We start from the raw sequence: 19287 nt of genomic DNA, 5'->3' as shown, positions 1-19287 counted from the left end.
CAGGGGATTGGGAGGGAACAGAGGCCCTCGGTTGCCCACTGATCTGCAGAACCCTGGCTGGTTCACCTCCAGGGCACACTGCAGGGCCTTCATGGGCCCGGCCTTTCCCTGGTTCAACGGCCAGTCTCCCTAGGGCCCCAGGATGTTCTGTCAATTCCTGTTGCTTCTCTTTTGCGGTAGTTTTAACCTGGTGCAAATTCTGCACAGATTCTGCTGCCCAGGCCGTTTTGGCCTCTTTGTTGCGGTGAGGCCAGCACAGCCCCCCTGTGGAGTGAGGCCACAGGCAGAGGGGGTCCCTAGGGCCCCAGGTCCAAGGGAAGCAGAGCGTGGGAGAAGAAGAACAAAGGCAGTGCTGTGTTTCCACCCATCTTCCCGGCTGTCGAGTAGTGGCCGGTCTGTCAGCAGCTAGACCCATGTCCAGCATTGGTGGGAACGGCCTGGCGACACTCAGTGTGACCCAGCGTAACGGGGCATTTGCAGTCAGCTGCAGCCCTCAGGAGGGGTGAGGAGCTGTTCCCACCTAGGATGGAGGAACAGTGCATTCAAGCAATGCACACATGGCGGGGAGGACAACAATCCTTTAAGTAAAGGAGAAATTGTGCTAAGATGTAACCAAGAGGCCTCCAGGGGCCATCTCCCTGCCCCACCAGTCTATGCGACTGTCACTCAAGGACAAGGGTTTGCCTAGAAGCCTTTTCCTTGTATTGATCCGCTCTGGAGAGGGGAGGAGAGAGTATTTTCTTTGCCATTCATCCTGTCCCTAGGCACGCAGACCCCCATCTCCAGTATATTGTCTAGCAGCCTTTTCTCTTCCCCTGCCGACAGCATAGTAAACAGCAGCTTTGAAAAGGGGCCAGAGGTTCTCTCCATAGCACGCTGCGGAATGAACGGAGGTGTTTATCGGCAGATTCACAAGCTGTGTTCCTTCCTAGCAAGGGCTGACAGCGTTCCTCGCTCTGACAAAGGAGAGCCAGGGACTCAAGTCTGAGGGCTACATGTCAGTGGGGCCCAGGGCTCTCTGAGGCTGAAGTGAATAGCAGGGGATAGGTTGGGGAGCAGTTGTGTCTGTAACAGGGCCCTGTCTATGGGGTGGCAACAGAGGCCGTTCTAGCTCTGTTCTCACAGGATTGGGTTTGAGGGCTGTTTCTGCATGCTGGGTTTTCTGAGACTCCAACCCTCCTGCATGGCCTCTCGGGGAGAAGTCGCACTCTGTGTTTTCCATTGTCCAGTGTCTGCATACCTGAGTCAGTGTGCATCCCCCTTAACTCATTCCCTTCGCTTTGTGACCCCATCCCGGCCTCTCTTGCCTGCCTGGTGCATGTCAGGTGCATGAACAAGTGCTCTGTGCAGACCTACAGCTTTTCTCTCTCATTTTTCTTCCTTTTGAAAATGCGGGAGGTGCGGGGAGGTTGCTGTCCCTGCACTGGGACCCAGTCCAAACAGCGGCTGGCTGAAAGAATTCCGCACCGTGTTCATTGGAAAATGGAACCTGCCTCCTAAGGAACGGTGCTGGGGCGCTTTGAGTGAAAACACACCATCATGTTAAACCCATCGCCATGTCCATCGAGTACGCGCGGTGTTCTCATGACTGTGTAGCGCTCGAGGAGAGTTTCATTTCTGTCTGCTTGGGGGAGCGCTCCCCTGTCAGGCAGGTAGCACCTCACTGGCGATCACACGTGTAGCTATTGATTGGGGATTTAATAATTGATTAAAAGAAACAACCAGCAAGACTTTGGATTTAGACATCTTAAAAAGCACACGTTATCCTTCCCCCTGGCTGGTAAGGAGCTAATGAGCCCTGTTTTGTCTCCACGAAGATGTGTAGTACACACACATTGTTGACAGCATTGTCTAATTTATCACCAAGTCATAGCTCTGTTGTACATCTAGCGTGGGGGCTTCTGTGTTCAGTCTATTTCTGCAAGTCTGTTGATTTGGGAATGAATCATCAAAGAGCAGTGCTAGTGAAATGGGATTAGGCAGTCAGCCTGTCAGCCGCTGCGCAATTTCCAAAGAGTTTTGGCAGTGCCAAGGCTGATGTGGGACGATGCCCAATGCCACCGTGCTGCCCACGGGCCCTGCATCAGGGAGTCCTTCCAACTCCCCGGGCAAAGTGCTGGGACCTGGAGCTACCGGGATTCCCTTGAAGATCCCGCTCTGTGACTGTTCGCTGCTCTGCCAGCCGTGGTTGCACTGATTGAGAGTAATTGGGAATGGATGGCTCCGTGTGAGTGAGTCAGTCGTGAACCTTCCCTGGGCTTTGGCATTTCCTTTCCAGTGGAGAAGGCTGGGAAGCGCGAGGGTTCCAGGCGAGACACGTTCAGGCAGTTTCCCTTTTTAACTACACACCAAACCGCATTAGCCCAGAGCAGACAGAGATTTACAGGACACAGTTGTGTTTCTCCAGCCTTGCTTAAATAGGCCCATAACACCAACCCCGCAGAAGGGGCCTCGTTTCTCAGTGTCATTTCTCGGACTGGAATGCATACAGCTGGCAGCTTTAGAGCTTTATTGTAGCTGAGAGTTGCTTACAAATAAGTCTTGGATGAAATGCCCTGCAAGAGATTGCTATGGAGAGATGCTTTGCGATGAAATACGGAGAAATAGGTCTCCCAAAGTGCTGCCCCAAAGGTGGGACGGGTTCTGGCAACCCAGCGCTCGCCTGTCGAAATGGCGGTGATCTCACAGCCGTCAGGAATAGTGTTTCCTGCCCAGCAAGGTGATCGGATCAGGCTGTGACATTGTCATGCAGCTCTGGTGACTGTTTCTTTTTCTGCAGTAACCCCAGTGCTAATTCAGAAATGCCCCCCCTGCCCAAGCCCTGTGAGGTGTAGGGAGCGGGTGGCGTTGCTCGAAGCTAATAAATTGAGCAGGTAATTCCATTTTTCAGAGCTTCAGTGGGCCCTGTACAAAGAAAGCGTGTGAGTGGCATTTGTGCATGCTTTCCAATTAGAGGGATGTAATGTAAATGGGGGAATGGTTCATGTTAGTAATAGCCTCAGTTTGGGGGGAGTGGATGGGCCAGCCCTTAATGAGTGGTTCTAATAAGAAGCCAGTGGCTAAGGAAGGAGAGCAGCATGTGTGCAATTTGACAAAGCAGCAAACAGCGTTTGTGCTTCGTTATATCTATCTCTATGGATAGATATACGCCCTGTCCGTGAAAATGTCGAATCCTCTTGCTGTAGCTGAGTGCCACGTGCCGATCCAGTGACACCACTAACTGTCTCCTCCTTGTTACAGTGCGGCGTGTCGCACCTCGATTCTCGATCCCTCCCAGCAACCACGAGGTGATGCCTGGGGGGAGCGTGAACCTCACATGTGTGGCAGTGGGCGCACCAATGCCCTACGTGAAGTGGATGGCTGGCGTGGAGGAACTGACCAAAGAAGATGAGATGCCTGTCGGCAGGAATGTCCTGGAGCTGAACAACATTGTGCAGTCTGCCAGCTACACCTGCGTGGCCATGTCCTCTCTAGGCATGATCGAAGCCACGGCCCAGATCACTGTCAAAGGTAAGACCCGGCACAGCCCCCCCAGCTCTGCTGCTTTTTAGAGGGGTGTGGAAGTGCCTAGTCCTTCCCTGGACTGCCGTTGGGTGCACTCTGTACACTGCAGGGGCACGGCAGCCTCATGGCCCTGCTGCTTGGGAAGAAAGTTCACAACCCGCAACCTGATTTTTCCATTTGTTTTCCAGCTTAGATTTGACTGTTCCCGCCAGCGGCCTGTCTCCTCTCCCTGTGCATGGAGCCCACGCCTCCCTTGGCAAGGGAGAGTGTGGGAGGCCGCTTGCCTGTGGACAGGCCCTGATGTGCCAAGAGACATCACTGGGGCTCCAGGGTCTGTTTCTCCGGGGGAATTCTGACTCAGGTCTCCAGCCAGCGAGGCCTGGCTCAGCCCCTGGCAGGTTGCAGCTGCGTCTTAGCAAGGGCACCCTGAGGCCCCGTGACCCAACCCTCCTCCTTGTCAAGGGACCCATTTTAAACAGGGATAAACCCGGTGTGATGCCCTTGGGCTGTGTGCATAGGGACTCACCGGTGAGTGAGCTCAACTGCTCGCTATGCCCTCAGCCTCCACCCTCTTTCTTGCCCTCTCTCTGCCTTCCTCATCCCATCCTGCACTGTCTCTAAGGTGTGGTTCCTGCTGTAACACTGACAGGCGTTTCCTTCCCTTGGCCCCAAAGTGGGCTTCACCTCACTATTGATTCCTGTGGATGCAAAGCCCTGCGCCCAGGGCCGGCTCTAGGATTTTTGCCGCCCCAAGCAGAAACAATAAGGAAGTGTTATTTACTCCTCCATATAGCACAAGAACTAGAGGTCACCCAATGAAATTAATAGGCAGCAGATTTAAAACAAGAGGAAGTATTTATTCACACAATGCACAGTCAGTCTGTGGAACTCTTTGCCAGAGGATGTTGTGAAGGCCAAGACTAGAACAGGGTTGAAAAAAGAACTAGATAAGTTCATGGAGGATCGGTCCCTCGATGGCTATTGGCCAGGGTGGTCAGGGATGGTGTCCCTAGCCTCTGTTTGCCAGAAGCTGGGAATGGTCGACAGGGGCTGGATCACTTGATGATTCCCTGTTCTGTTCATTCCCTCTGGGGCACCTGGCATTGGCCACTGTCAGAAGACAGGAGACTGGGCTAGATGGACCTTTGGTCTAACCCAGTTTGGCCGTTCTTATGTTAACACTTCAGTGATCTCAGTGTCAGAATTCCTGTGGCCCAATATATTGTCTGGTTATGGTTTGACATGCCACCCTGTGAAATAACGGCTGTAAAAGTTGGTAGTTTCTCTGCCTGCATGTACTGTAATACTTACCGGACATCCTTATCATCCGCCCGTCTAACTGCACTTGCCATGAGCTCCCTGCAGTCTAGCGTGTTGTCTCTGTGGAGCTAGTGGCGTGGCCCCAGATTGTGTGTGGTGTTTAGGCCGTTTTACTGTGTCCCTTTGTGAAGCTTACTCCTGGGGGTGCAGCCTAGCCCAGGTGAGCACCTTTCAACTGCCAGCTCAAGACCCCGACAACAAGCATTCCTGCATCCCTCTTAAATTACCTTTATTTAGCCTGCTGCTGGCAAGTGCTTCAAGCACGTCTAATAATATGATTGCTCTGTTTATCCTCCCATTAAGAACCACTTCATGCAATATATGACGATATAAAAATGCATGTTTCAGAGTATGAAATGATTTCTGCCTTTTAAAGAAGAATGTTAATGGGAGGTGCCAGCTCCATTTTTATCCCTCTGCACATTACAGGAGTTGAGCTGACTGAATTATTTAAAATGCTTCTCTCTCCTTCCAATCCCAGCGCTGCCAAAGCCACCGACGGAGCCACTAGTGACTGAGACAACAGCCACCAGTGTGACCCTCACCTGGGACTCTGGTAACTCGGACCCCATCTCTTACTATGTCATCCAGTACAAGCCCAAGTCCTGGGAGGGCCCGTTTCAGGAGGTGGACGGCGTAGCGACAACCCGCTATAGCATCGGTGGCCTCAGCCCGTTCTCTGAGTACGAGTTCCGCATCATTGCCGTCAATAATATCGGACGGGGGCCTCCTAGCGACCTGGTGGAGGCGCGGACTGGAGAGCAGGCTCCTTCCAGCCCTCCCCTGAAGGTCCAGGCACGGATGTTGAGTGCCAGCACCATGCTTGTGCAGTGGGAGCAGCCGGAGGAGCCCAACGGACAGATCCGAGGGTACCGCGTGTACTACACTACGGACCCCCATCTGCCTCTGAGCATGTGGCAGAAACACAACACAGACGACAGTCACCTCACCACTGTGGGCAGCCTGATCACAGGGACCACCTACAGCATCCGTGTCTTGGCCTTCACCTCCGTGGGAGATGGGCCTCCCTCGGACATCATCCAGGTCAAAACTCAGCAGGGGGGTATGTATGAAACCTTCTTTCTTAGTGCTGCCGTCCTGCTCCCGGTGCTGCGTGTCCCTTGCGCTCTGCCTCTGCATGCTGCTCTGCAGGGCGCCTTCTGTTTATCGGGCTTCTGAGCCCCGCTGGGTGCTTTACCAGTCACGTGCCAGAGTGACAGCTTAGTGCCAGAGACAGCAGCTTCACACCGTTAGTGAGTGGCGGGGGGAATCTGTGTCAATTTCAGCAGAAATAACGACCGTAGCGACTTGTGTTGGACTCTGGCTGGACCCCCGTGGAGGCCGAGTAGCGCACCCCTGCTGCAGTGCGGGCTGTCTCTGGGGGGGTACGTCTGTGCAATGGAAGAGGCCTAGGGTGCAGATTGAATCAGTGACTAGGACGAGCATGGCTTGGGTAGCTCTGGTGGGTCTGCGCTGGAGTTGGATGAAGTGAGTCCCAGCTCCAGCAGACAGACAGACGCACACTAGTTCTGGCTGAGCGAGTGCGTTAGAAATGGCCGTGGAGCAGCGGGAGGGGCTGGCCGCCTGAGCACGTACCTAGGTTTTTGGACGGGATCGTACTGGGGTCGTTGGCCCCTCCCACGGCCGGGCTGCACGACTGTTTTTAGTGTGCTGACTCGGGGAGAGCTCAAGCGGGTCTGTCTGCTCGAGCTGGATTTTCAGCTCCACCGCCCGCACACCCTTGGTCACCGGCCTGGCCGGAAGGACTCGTCGCCTGGCCTGGCCTGAGGGCCAAGGTTAAATACAGAAGATCCTTTCTAGGGCCAGGTTCAGCCTATGGGAGCAGAGTCTCTGCCGCCCTTTGTAGCGCCCAGGCCAGCACTAACTGTATTGTATTGGTCCCCAGTTCCAGCCCAGCCAGCTGATTTCCAGGCAGAGGCAGAGTCTGATACCCGGATCCTGCTGACGTGGCTCCCAGCCTCACAGGAACGCATTACAAAATACGAACTGCTGTACTGGGAAGGAGAGGATGGGAGTCAGGTGAGGAGTCCGCCTTGGCTGCGGCCAGTGAATAGCAGGGTCAGAGCGTGATGATCCAGCGGCTGGGAAAAGGTCACCGCTACCGTAGCTGGAGTATCTTGGGGCTGCTGCATGGCAGGACGGGAACAGAAGTGTTTTCTCCCTCTTGCGTCTTTATCGTAGGGTGAAACCTAATCTCAGCCTGTCTCTCGTACACATTGCTTCTCCAACACGTGGTGGATTCCCATCGAGTTAGTCGGGGTGGGGTCTGTGATCTGAAGCTCTGGTGCCTCGAGAAAGCACAGTGCAATGATCTCTGGGTTTTAGCAAGGCATTCCTAGTGCTGGGCTGGCAAGGGACATGTGCAGGGTAATGAAAATAAAGCTTTCAAATGGGCTATAACATTGACTACAAAACGTGGCTGCACGGCTCCAAGACCAGAACTGCTTTGGAGGCCAGGCGGTCTTGGCAGCTGGACCTTCAGGAACGGCCATGCAGCCCAGGAGAAGGATGTGGAGGTGTCCTGGGGAGAGTCCCTCCAGAATCCATGTTGGGTCCCTGGAACAATCAAGACCATCCCAAAGCAGCCATCTCAGATTTATCCCTGGGGCAGTGCAGCAGACCCAGAGCCCTGGTGTCCCATTGCTGCGTGTGTATGTGGTCCGGTTCCCTGTATGTTTCTGCCAGAAACAATACCAGTCGCTTTGCAGGCTGAACTCCACTGAACAACAGTGAGTTCCTGTAAGCAAGCCACTTGCCCTTCCTGCAGGACAGAGGTTGATGGGGCGCTCAAGGGGACCCGCCTTCCGCCTGGGCATCTCCAGGCCTGCTACAGATACTAGCCAGTCCATGAGGTGGGGCTTTCTCCCCATGTCACAGCCAGGCAGGGATTCCCCAGGACTCAGTGCAAGTCTGAGACAGAGCACGGAATAGAACCCAGCTGTCCTGAGTCTCACGCCTGTAGTTAATGGTGCTCCCACAACCTGGCGCAGGGAATTAGCGCTGTGCAGACCGGCGCACGGCGTGGGCAGCACCGTAAAGCTGAGCGACTTCCCTGAGGAGTCGTGGCGGTTTAATTCAAGCAGCTCGGGGCACTGGAGGGGTGTTTGGCAGCACGGGGAGCTCAGGCGCTCGGGGCAGATCCGTGAGCGTGGCCGCTGGCTCCCCCTGGCCTTGGGAGCTGATCCCCGGGGAGAAATGTTGATCTGCTCTTCTCTAACTGTGAAAAATAACTGGAGTCTCCCATCCGTTTTCCAGCGCAAGGTGAACTTTGACCCAAGCTCATCGTACGCGGTGGAAGGTCTCAAGCCTGACACGCTGTACAAGTTCCAGCTGGGAGCCCGTTCGGAGCTGGGGCTGGGGGTGTACACCCCAGTTCTAGAAGCCAGAACTGCCCAATCCAGTAAGTGTCCACAAGGCTGTTAGTGAGGACAGAGCAAAGGCAGCCTGGTTTCCACCTGGGCATGGGGTGCATCAGGGCTCAGGGCTCCTGCCCTTGTATTGTCAGACCAGCCACTGACACATAGCGACCCGGGGCGGGTTAGGGAAAGCCAGCCAGCACTCCGGTCTCGGCCTGCTTGGCAGAAGGCGATATGGTAAGTCCTGTCTGTGTCGTTCAGCCATGCCGTCCTTCCCCGCAGGTAGACTCACAGAGACACTGAGGAGGGAGGAAGGTGGGCTAGCAAAGTGTCTGGGAGAGGCTGCGGGGCAGGGTCATGCGTCTCTGTGAGTTTACTTACATGCCGTCATGCCATTCAGATGGGCAGGCCAGGCTCAGACTGTGCAAGACTCTGGCAGCTTGAGAGCGCCTGTCTCCCTGGCCATGGGACACTCTCATTCCTCCCCCTCCCCTTCCCAACCACCTCCCCGGCTGCCAGTCTGCGCAGGGTGCCAGGCGCAGGACTGCGTTAGATACGTTTGCAAGGCAGGGCCCCCCTGTGCTGACTGGCGGCTGGGAGACCAGGCGTAGGCGTGGGGCTTGTGTGTGAGTGAATGAGGCAGCTGCTCCGGGGACTGCAGGCACGAGGGAAACAACCACAAGCAGCAGGGAAGTTAATCAAGAGGCCAGATTCTGAGGTGATCCTGGCACTATCCCTTTCCTCCGCTCTCTGCCCCATGTGATCGCAGAGCAGAGTTCACTTGGCTGTGATTGGCAGCTCAAAGTGCTGCCCATAAGCAGATTAGGGCTATCAAAGGGCTCTCCGATAAGCTGGTTTTCACTAACCAGTTCTGGGCTTGCTATCATGCAAAGAGCATTGAAAGGGGCGGAAGGAGCGTCTGTCTGGGATTTGGTGACCATGTGGGGTGAGCAGTTGGTGAAGGCAGCCGGCTTTCTCTGCATGGAGAGCGTCTCCTGTTCCTGCTGCGTTGGCTAGGCCGAGGTGGCCATCAGAGCAGGAGGGCAGCGGTGCCACTCATGATTAGAATGACCTTCCCTTCAAGGAAAAGGCTGCAGCCCTGTTTTTTCCTTCCCCCCATTAGCATATCAATCACCAGAATCCCAGCAGCCCAGTTAAACTAGCGCTCCGGCTAATGGAATCTTAGTGCCTGAGCAATAGATTGGACATAAAATATAGAGAGAAGCTCAACTCAAGCCGTTATAAATATTTGAACGCTGGAGAACGTGCTCTGAATATGGGGATTTGTCATTTTAGTTTTTTGCTGGTTTTGATGCCACTCTCATTGCTGGACAAAGGGTTGGACACCTCTTCCGCCCCTCAGCTAACAAAGGCAAACAGGCAACGGACGCAGACCCCAAATGCTGTGTCGATGGGATTTAGCTAACGAGGAGCAAGGCATTCTGTCCCCACAAGTCCGTTCATCAAGAGCACTCCGTGTGTAGACAGGCCCTGAGGAGCCCTGCCATAGTCAGACTAGGAGAAGCCACTCCTTGGAGACAGACTCCTCAGGGAGGAGCAGACCCCTACCTGCTCTCTGGGCTCCTAACCTACTCTGCACACACCATCCACTCACCAGCACTTCCAAAGTCATCCTCTTAGAGATTTGGCTTTCTTAACAGAGACAGCAAAGTTACCCAGGTCGGGCGTCCACACCACAAGAAGGGGGCTGACAAATTGAAAAGGGCTCAGAGAAGAGCCCCAAGGGCAACTGAGGTCTAGACAACATAGGGGTGTAGTGGATTCTCTGTCACCTGGAGTCTTTAAGTCAGCAGTGGACATCCGTCTAAAAGCCCTGCTCTAACTCAGCCTGAAGTTATGGGCTTGATGCTGGAATCACTGGGTGAAATTCTCTGGCCTGCTGTGCAGGTCAGATAGGTTCCCTCTGACCGTAAAATGGGTATTGTTCGTCTGTACTTCAAGTGATTGTCCCCTCTGCCGTTCCATCTGGTTGCCCTGGAAAAGGCATTTAGATGGCAGAGAACGGCAAGCAGAAGCAGTCAGACGTGTACGATCTGAAGAGCCTGTTTCAGGTGATATTCCTGGCACTGACAAGCAAGAGGCCAGTCCTCATAGACTCTCAGACTCTAAGGTCAGAAGGGACCATTATGATCATCTAGTCTGACCTCCCGCATGATGCAGGCCACAAAAGCTGACCCACCCACTCCTGGAATAATTCTCTCCCTTGACTCAGCTGTTGAAGTCCCCAAATCATGATTTAAAGACTTCAAGTCGCAGAGAATCCTCCAGCAAGCGACCCCTGCCCCATGCTGCGGAGGAAGGCGAAAAACCTCCAGGGCCTCTGCCAATCTACCCTGGAGGAAAATTCCTTCCCGACCCCAAATATGGTGAGACCGTTATGGGTTGCTAGCTGGGCTTTCCCCTGCCGGGAAGGCTCTGAAAACCGGAGTGCTCTGCAGAGAGGGAACCAGCATTCATCGACAGACCAGGGGCTGGGGCCAGGGGTCATCTTCCACAGCTATACATGTCCACACAGGAAACAGAGGAGGATGTGCAGCCTCTTAACGGAGCCTTCAGCAGCACAGATAGGACCCTCAGCTCCTGAAGTGTCTGGGCAAAGTTTTCCATTCCGAAGTGCTTGGTTGAGTTGAGTTTTGCCCGGACACTTCACAGCAATCAATACAGTCTTGCAGGACAATACAGCAGCACCAGACACGGGGTATAATTTAGCAGAGGAACCCCTGAGCTGTGCCTGGCAGGGGACGCGGGGTGGGGAAATGTTGGATCCTGCAGGGGGACCTGTTTTGGAAGTAGTCTGTGTGCCGGTGAATATCAACGAGTCACCTGCCAATCTGAGACGGCCCTGGCGGTGGGAGCACAAAGTGTCTGCAGAAGCAGGGGCGCGGCCCACCCTGTGCTGGTGAGAAACTAGTTAGGAAACTAGTTTAAATTCACCTGCGGGGGTTCTGCAAAGGGATCTGGAATTTAAAGGGGCTGATGGTCCCCCAAGCAGGTGTGGGAGGCGGATGGAGTAAGGACCCACAGATCTCCTCACCCTCCCCAATTCAAGCTGCTCTCCCTCCAGATTTGCCAGGGTGCTTGGGGCAGATTTTCCCCTGGTAAGGAGCCTCTGAGCTGGGTTGGGGCACAGGCCCGCTCGTGCCCAAAGCCGGGCAGCAGTACGCAGTCTCCTGGCCCGCCGCCTGCTGTGAAGTGGAGGCAGCGGCGTGTCTGCGGGGAGTGGTGCATGCGTGTGTGTGTGTGCGAGCTGACCCTGCTGCCTGCCCAGCGCGGGGGATGGACATTTCCATGCCGGGAGTGGTTTAAGTTGACCCTGCTTATGTTACTGCTTTTTATTTTATTTCCCTTAAGCGTTAAGCGACTGCTTGTGTGTTTTGCACATTGTCTGTGTGACTCTTACCCAGCCAACAGGCAGGATGGAAAGGCCAGCGAGACGCCTACCTGTGCTGCCTTGCAGAGAGGGCCCTTATTACAGCAGCTCCTCGTGTTAGGTCCCGGGAGACGCTGTGCAGAGCAAATGGCCGAGCGAATGCTGGCCTGCCTGCTTGGCCTTTACAGCTGGTGGTGGAAGGGAAGGGCTTCCCGGAGCCTCATGGCTCCTCGCTTCACAGGCACCGCCTCTGAGGTGTCCCCTGAGACTCCATTCTCTCCCTCTGCCTTCTCTGTCCTCCCTCTGACTGTCGTCTGGGCTGTTGATACTCAGCTGTGTGTGCGGTTCCTTCAGTTCCTGAGCACTGCAGGGGGGACCTGTCCTCACTGCAGGCTGCGGGGAACCTGTCAGCACCTCCTGCAGGTCCTTGTCCTTTGCTAATTCCCCTCCTGCCCCATATTCTCTTCCTTCCTCGTTCCCAGCAGGGCCAGGAGTGGTGGGCTGGGTGGCACCTGTGTACTGGTCACCTTCAGAACAGGCCACCCACCATCTTCTGTCCCCAGCCCGGAGCTATCGTTCCTGCTGGCGTGGCTTACTGTTAGAGGCAGATGATTTTCACGTCCACTTTGAAGCGAAACCTTGCCTACCCTCCCCCCCACACACACACACAGGCTGGGGATGAGGCTGGGGTGGGGTGGGATCTGAAGCCCATTGACAGGTAATGAACAGGCTGGGCCCACTTCCAGACGTCCCTTCTCACACGACAAGCACAGCCACATCCCTGCCAGCCTCAAAAGCTCCGCGGGCTCCTGTCCCGGTTCAGGATACAGTGCCCAGTTCCCTCTCTGGATTTTGTTCTAGCCAGTCTTCCACGCATCTTCTCTCTGTTCTCCTGCTGGGTCTGCCCTCAGCTAGCCCCAGGCTCCTCTCTGCCCTTCGCTCAGTGTCCCCACTTCTGCTGCAAGAGCCTCCTCTTCTGTCGCTTCAGCCTTCTGGGATTTTGCTGCCTCTTCAGCTCTGTTTGTTGAAAACATCTCTCTTCTCCCTGGCCCCATGTCTCTCTCTCCCCCTCTCCATGCTGTTTAACGCTGTCACGGCATGAAACCCCAGGCAGCTGGGGAGGCAGTATTGTGTTGCAACGCTGCCCGTCAGATATTCAGATACAGATTGCCCCAAACGACTTCTAAAGAAGGAGTGGGAGAGTCTACAAAGCTCTCGGCTGTATTTCATTGCTACTTCAGTGCTCAGTTGGCTGGGTAAGAGTTCCCTCTACATTTTGTTTTTCCTTCCGCTCATTTCCCTTCATCTCCCCACTATCCCTAGCCCCTTCTGCCCCACCCCAAGAAGTCGAGTGTGTAAGCACCAGCTCCACTACCATCCGGGTAAGTTGGGTGCCACCGCCTGCTCAGAGCCGCAATGGGGTCATCACGCAGTACTCCATTGCCTACCAGGCGGTGGACGCAGAGGACGGCGCCAAGCACGTAGTGGATGGAATTGGACGGGAGCGCTCCAGCTGGGAGATCAAGGACCTGGAGAAATGGACAGAGTACAAGGTGTGGGTACGGGCCCACACAGATGTGGGGCCTGGACCAGAGAGCTCCCCGGTGCACGTGCGCACTGATGAGGACGGTAGGTGTCACTGAGCTGCTCCTTCAGCCACTTCCCTGCAGGTAGCAGGACCCTTCCTTGCTGTTCTGCCTAGCGCTCCTCAGCCTGTGCCCAGTGCCCGGAACGTGCTCGCTGCTGGCCGGCCATAGCGGGACCAACGCTCCTTCTCTCACACCACGCGCCAGCCTGGCAGCCTCTGCCACGTGCCCCCTCCTGCTGCTGGCCTTTGCGCTGGCCTTTCTGTGCCTTGCGCGGGGAGCTCAGGGCAGGCACTAGGTGACAGGATAGGCAGAGTCCTGGATGCCAGTGGTGCAGCTGGCCTATCGCATGTCCCCCATTTGACCCCACACACACACACAATCCTGGGCCTGCCAGGTAAGTGAGGAGGCCACTTGCCTGGCACTCGGAGCGCAGCTCCCCTGCTCAGGCTTCTCCTGTAATGGAAGCACTGTAGGGCGCCCCCCCCAGGCAAAGGCTGTAGGGTGGGCCCCCCGGCAAAGGCTGTAGGGTGGGGCCCCCCTCTCCTGGCAAAGGCTGTAGGGTGGGCCCCCCACCCCCGGCAAAGGTTGTAGGGTGGGGCCCCCCTCTCCTGGCAAAGGCTGTAGGGTGGGCCCCCTCGCCCTCCTCCCCCGCCAAAGGCTGTAGAGTGTGGTGGGCCCCCCCGGCCGCGGCTGTTCTCTCCTGCATTGTAGGATCAGGATTTAAAGTTTGCTTGTTGGCTAGAAATGCAGAAAATCAGAGAGAGGAAACAAAGTCCATTCGAGGCTCATGGATATTGTTGGAAAGCTGCTCTCCACCCTGGCTCCCAGGCAGGCCACAGCTTACGTAAATCTGTTCTTCCTCTGCAGCGCCAGACTATCCCATGTCCAGAGCGCGTTCCTGGCTGGGACGGCTTTGAACAGAAATTGCATTGCATTAGCAAGTCTGTCAGTTATGTCAGCAGGGCTTAAGCCATTCCCTCTGAAAGTGCCAGTGCTCGGCGTGACAGAGGCACTTCCGTGGTTTATGCTGACCTCAGAGGCTGTGCAGGCAGTGGGAGGGAAGCGGCAGAGAGGCGAATGGAGAAGTATCTCCGCGTTCCCCAGCCAGCTTCACAAATTGAGACCAGACATTTTGCAGTTTCACTAAATGTGCTGCCACTGTCCCTTGTGCCTCTTCAGCTGTGGGATGTGGTGTATGGAAATGTTCATTGACTGTTTGCCTGGCTTGATGAATACATCTGTGTGTACTGCTGCCTGTATTGTTTGCTTCAATTCTCATCCAGCCGAGTCGCAGCCCAAGGGAAGCCGCTACCCTAGAAATGTCACAACAAGCTCTCCTAGTTAGTTTTAGGGCACCGTGCTTGGACATCCCAGTTCAGCTGTCAGAAATGATTTCAGATTCCTCCAACATGCTGATGCTCAGGAGATGTCCCCAAGGAAGGAATGTGAAATGCAGAACCCTGAGTGAGATGAGAACAAACTGAACTTTCCCTCTCCGATCTCAGACCCATCCCTTGCTCACATCGCTGGCACGGGCAGCACAGCAGACTCCCCGAATGGGGGAACCCGCCCAGTCCCCCCAGGACCGGATTCCTAGCAAACACTGCACAAGCTTCTTCACCTTCGTGTCCCCCGGCCCAGGAGCTGCTCCTGCTGCGGCCGGGGCTGAGGTTCTGTTACCCAGCGAGCTCAGATCAGGAGCATCTTGCCTTTCGCCCCGGTTCCCAGCTGGGGTTCGTCTCACTCGCCCGGGGGAGGAAGCCGTGGGACTCACCCGCGGTCACTGAGTGGGTTGGATGACAACGCAGGGTGCACCAGGCTTGTGGTGGTAACCACTTGGCCACAGCCCCCTGCACTCTGACACCTCCGCTGGCCTAGCAGTGTTGAAATGCCCACTCCTTCCCTTCTCCGTTTTATTTAATTATCTACAATTAAGAGAGACATCTGGGGAAAAGAATGAATTGCCCGGAGGCTTCAAAGTCGTGCTTTCCTGCTGGGTAGCTGTTTCTTCCCGTCTAGTTGGTTGGAATAGCAACATTCATTATTTCTGCATGTCAGCTATCCATCCCTAATTACCTAATTGGGATGATTTCTTGCTGTGCTGGGAGTTGGGGCATATGGGCCTTTTACAGGCCTGGATCCTTCCCGGGGAAGGAAGAGTGGGTGGGGGCCACTCAGCAGTGGGACAAAGGACCCGAGCTGTGTCCTGCAACCAGCTCCTCGGCGCTCGCGTGGCGGCGATACCCTCCAAAGGGATGTGACTCTGCTCCTGGCTGCTTCAGCCCGAGGGAGCTTTCCCAGAGCAAGGGAGAGGCAGCTTTTTCAGCACTGACAGCATTCAGTCAGCGCGGGAGCAAAAAGGCAGAAGGATGTCATGTTTCCAAAGGCAGACAGGGTGTAAATATACCTTGAAACGTGCCTCACCTGGCAAGGAAATTGATATTTTCAGGGCGCCATACGTTTTCATTTTATTCTCCGAAAGCATTCATCAAGCCAGGCATGAAGTGCAGGCTCCCAGGCCCCTCTCTCTGGCCGGACTCAGTGACTGCTCTCTCTGTACTCTGGGTTGCTCTTTTTCCTTCCCATTAACCTTTTGTTATTCTGGCAGTGTCCGTGTGGGATCTGGGCGGCGGTGGGGCATGTGGGGACGTGTGTCAGTTTCAGGGCCCGTGTTACATCTGCCTAGAGCGGCGTGTCTGTATTTGAGCAGGGCGCCCGCCCAGGGGAAAGTAAACAGCAGAGTGCAGGTGGCATCCTGGAGCCGTAGGCAAGGTGTGCTCCTGTAGCTCCCAGCCCAACCCATTCCCATGGGGACAGTAGGGCTCTGTCTGGACACCAGGGAGATCCGGGTGCAGGGAGGTGTGTGGGGCCAGGTTTGAGAGGAGGCGGGGGAATGAAAGTACCGTGGTGGTGGGAGTGGTGTGACCTGTGCCGTTAACACTGTCTGTCCAATGTGTGTTCTAGTGCCCAGCGCCCCACCACGAAAGGTGGAGGTGGAGTCTGTGAATTCAACAGCCATCCGGGTCAGCTGGAAACTGCCACTCTCCAACAAGCAGCATGGACAGATCCGGGGATACCAGGTCACTTACGTGAAGCTGGAGAACAATGAACCGCGAGGGCAGCCTGTTATCAAAGATGTCATGTTAGCAGAGGCCCAGGTACAGCATGGGGACCGCGGGCTGCTGGGCATGGGACAGTCACTATTGCTGTGTCTGCGCAAACACCAGATGTACACTGTGATGTGCAGGACACAGGACGCAGCCAGAGGCCACTAAGTCACTGGCTAGACCCAGGGACAGACCAAGCTGATTCCTGGAGGAGACTTGTGGCTGCCCCGTTTGGAACAGGGGTTTGCTGGGCTCGTGGGCTGGTGACGAGGTCAATGAGAGGATGATTGTGCTGTCCGCCTCCCTTCCACCCCACGGCTCCCCTGAGGTTCTGGGGGAGAGCTCAGCTGGCAGGGATTTGGTTCCTTGTAGCCACATCCCTGCCTGTGAGAGGGACATGGGGAGCTGGCACGTAGTGTCTGCACCTTGCCAAGCAGGGAGTGACCCTTCAGAGAGCTTTAAATAAGTCTTTCCTGTCTGCTGCCTTCTGCATTGCCAGTGTTCAGCAAGGGGCAGAGCCACCTTAAGGTACAGCTCCCTAGGCAGGACTTGCTTCATGTTTGCCCAGCATCAAACCCAGCCCCGCCTATTTGCACATTGTGCCGAGAGCCATGAAATTCCCCGTTGCCAGGCTCTGCCTGTAGGACTCCAGCCAGCCATGCCCATTTACAGCTCTGCTTTGGTCAGGTGAGACTCAACCTAGATTTACCTTTGGAAACACAAAGGTAGACAAAGCAGGCAGGTCTGAGAGGGCTGGGCAGGAGTGAAGAGGTGAGGCGGACCTTGGGAATGGATTTCCCTCGCTGCATTCACTCTCACTCCATGCTTTGGGCTGCCAGGAGGCTGCATGGTTCGCCTGCAGTGTATTCCATGTGCCGGCCCTTGCTCTGGTCACTCTAGACTTCCAGCACAAGAAAAAGCAATCGCCCCTCCCTGGGAGTAACTTTCCTGGGGCCAGAGACGTCTTCTGAGCCTCGCCTGAGGAGAGCCCCGAGCCCTGCACGGGATGGACCTGGGCCATTCTCTGCGAAGAGAATTGCACAAATGAAGTACACATCCCCTGCTGCAAGTGACAAGTGGCCGATTCAGACCTCGCGGGCTTGAATCAAACCCAGTATAAACACTGGAGAGCTGCAGCCATTAATTGATCCATCTCCTGAATGCAGCTCTGAATCACTTACCCATTTCTCAGCAGGGAGCACAGTGCTCAGAGCAGGTTTTCCCCACTCAGACTCTGAAGGATTAAACCCAGCAGCAGTGTGGAGAAGGACAAGGTAGAGGAGAGGAAATGGGCTGAGAGCTCACTGAAGGGCTGAGGAAGTCGCTGGGATTTCACATGCTTCTTTATTTGAATATGTAGAAAAGCTGCCTAATGGCCTTTTCCTTTCCCACCAGAGGGTCATCTTCAGGCTGTAGCTTGACCAGTTTATCACCTTCCTGTTTCGTTCGGGGCTAATGGGTTAATCCCGGTTTTAGGCCAGAGCAAGCACTACTGCTCGCGTAGTTGCCTTCAGAACCTTTCCTCTTCAGCCGGTCAATCTCATTTTCATTTCTGGCTCATTTCCTGGGCAATGGGCAGTTTAGAGAGAGCAGCTCTGGTCTCTGGAGCCCCCTGCTAGCTCACTGCAATGAGGGTAGATTCCACTTTCCGATGTGTATCCAACTCCTGTCAAACGTTCCCTAAGCTCCTTTTTGCAGGGATGTGTCCGTGCCCCTGTAGGAGGGGTAAGCCCTGCTGTGTGTGTGTCTGAGACCATGTCGGTATTTCACAGCACCTCAGCGGCTGTTCCGTAGCCAAACATGTACAAAGGGGGTAGGTAGTCCTTGTTAATTAACTGTCATCTTGTCTTGCTGAAAGACTTACCCATCATAGGCCTTGGGCACCGGGGGACGGTGTTGGTTTGTCCCAAGTTTTTTTGGTTTGTTTGTTTTTCACACACAAGTTGTGGTCAAGCAAGCAAGTTGCAGGGTTTTTTGGCCCTGTGGAGCGCTTGTCAGTCTTTGGCATTATGTGGAAAGTTCATTGCTAGCTGTGGAGTCTCCCAGGTACTTCTCCAACTACAGATCATGCCAGTCCCCTCCATTTCAGGGAAGTCCCATGGAGTGAAATTAGAAGGGAAGCTAAGGCAAGCTGGTAATTGTCATGAGGAGTATTGCTTTTCAGGAACCAGGTGGCTGCAGAGATGAGCTGATAACTTTGCAAGGAGACGTCTTCTGTGAGTGATTAGGAGAGAACTTTCCCAGCGCCAGCAAGGAGGAGCTACTGATCACTGCTTGTGCAGAAATGTCAGGCTCTTCGAGGTGGACAGGAACAAGAAGAGAATTAAGAAGAGAATTAAACTGATTGCTATCTGGGGTCAGAGAGGAAATTTATTTCTGGGCATATGGACAGGGCCCCTCCTGGATGATCTGCTGATTGTGAGTGGGCATAGTATACCCCAGGGGTGGGCAAACTACGGCCCGGGGCCGGATCCAGCCCCTCAGGGCTTTGGATCCGGCCCGCGGGATTGCCCCACGTGGCGCCATGGACCCAGCGCCGCTCTCAGAAGCAGCCCCCAGGCGGGGGGGCATAGGGCTCCACGTGCGTTGCCCTTGCCCTCCAGGCACCACCCCACGCAGCTCCCATTGGCCGGGAATGGGGAACCGCGGCCAATGGGAGCTTCGGGGGAGGTACCTGGAGGCGTGGCAAGGGCAGCGCACACGGAGCCCTTCGTCCCCCCTCCCCCAGGGGCCGCAGCGCTTCCTGGAGCGGCACAGGGACAGGGCAGGCACCCCAACTCAATGCCCTGGCCCTGGTGCGCGCCGCTGCCATCCCGGAGCCGCTTGAGGTAAGCGGCGCCGGGCCGGAGCTCGAACCCCTCCTGCATCCGGCCCCCCAACTCCCTGCCCTGAGCCACCTGCCTGCACCTCGCATCCCTCCTGCACCCCAACTCCCTGTCCTGAGCCCCCTCGTACACCCCGCCCCCAACTCCCTGCCCTAAGCCCCCTGCCTGCACCCC

General features: G+C 55.5%; 1 protein-coding gene across 13 annotated transcripts in view; it reads left to right on the top strand.

The window, feature by feature from the left end:
• PTPRF (protein tyrosine phosphatase receptor type F) overlaps nt 1–19287 on the top strand; it is a 412513-nt gene that overhangs the window by 315614 nt on the left and 77612 nt on the right. For 8 of the 13 annotated variants that reach the window (XM_034778799.1, XM_034778796.1, XM_034778797.1 and 5 more), the window contains 6 exons: nt 3241–3510; nt 5306–5887; nt 6731–6864; nt 8101–8245; nt 12916–13221; nt 16146–16339. In XM_034778799.1, the coding sequence (XP_034634690.1) occupies nt 3241–3510; nt 5306–5887; nt 6731–6864; nt 8101–8245; nt 12916–13221; nt 16146–16339 (1631 nt within the window). The remainder of the gene's footprint in view (nt 1–3240; nt 3511–5305; nt 5888–6730; nt 6865–8100; nt 8246–12915; nt 13222–16145; nt 16340–19287) is intronic. The other 5 variants (XM_034778805.1, XM_034778804.1, XM_034778801.1 and 2 more) reach the window with 1 other exon arrangement.

This window comes from Trachemys scripta, chromosome 8 (assembly GCF_013100865.1).
Source record: "Trachemys scripta elegans isolate TJP31775 chromosome 8, CAS_Tse_1.0, whole genome shotgun sequence".
NCBI classification, from domain to species: Eukaryota; Metazoa; Chordata; order Testudines; family Emydidae; genus Trachemys; species Trachemys scripta.
This window is presented reverse-complemented; position numbering and strand designations above follow the sequence as displayed.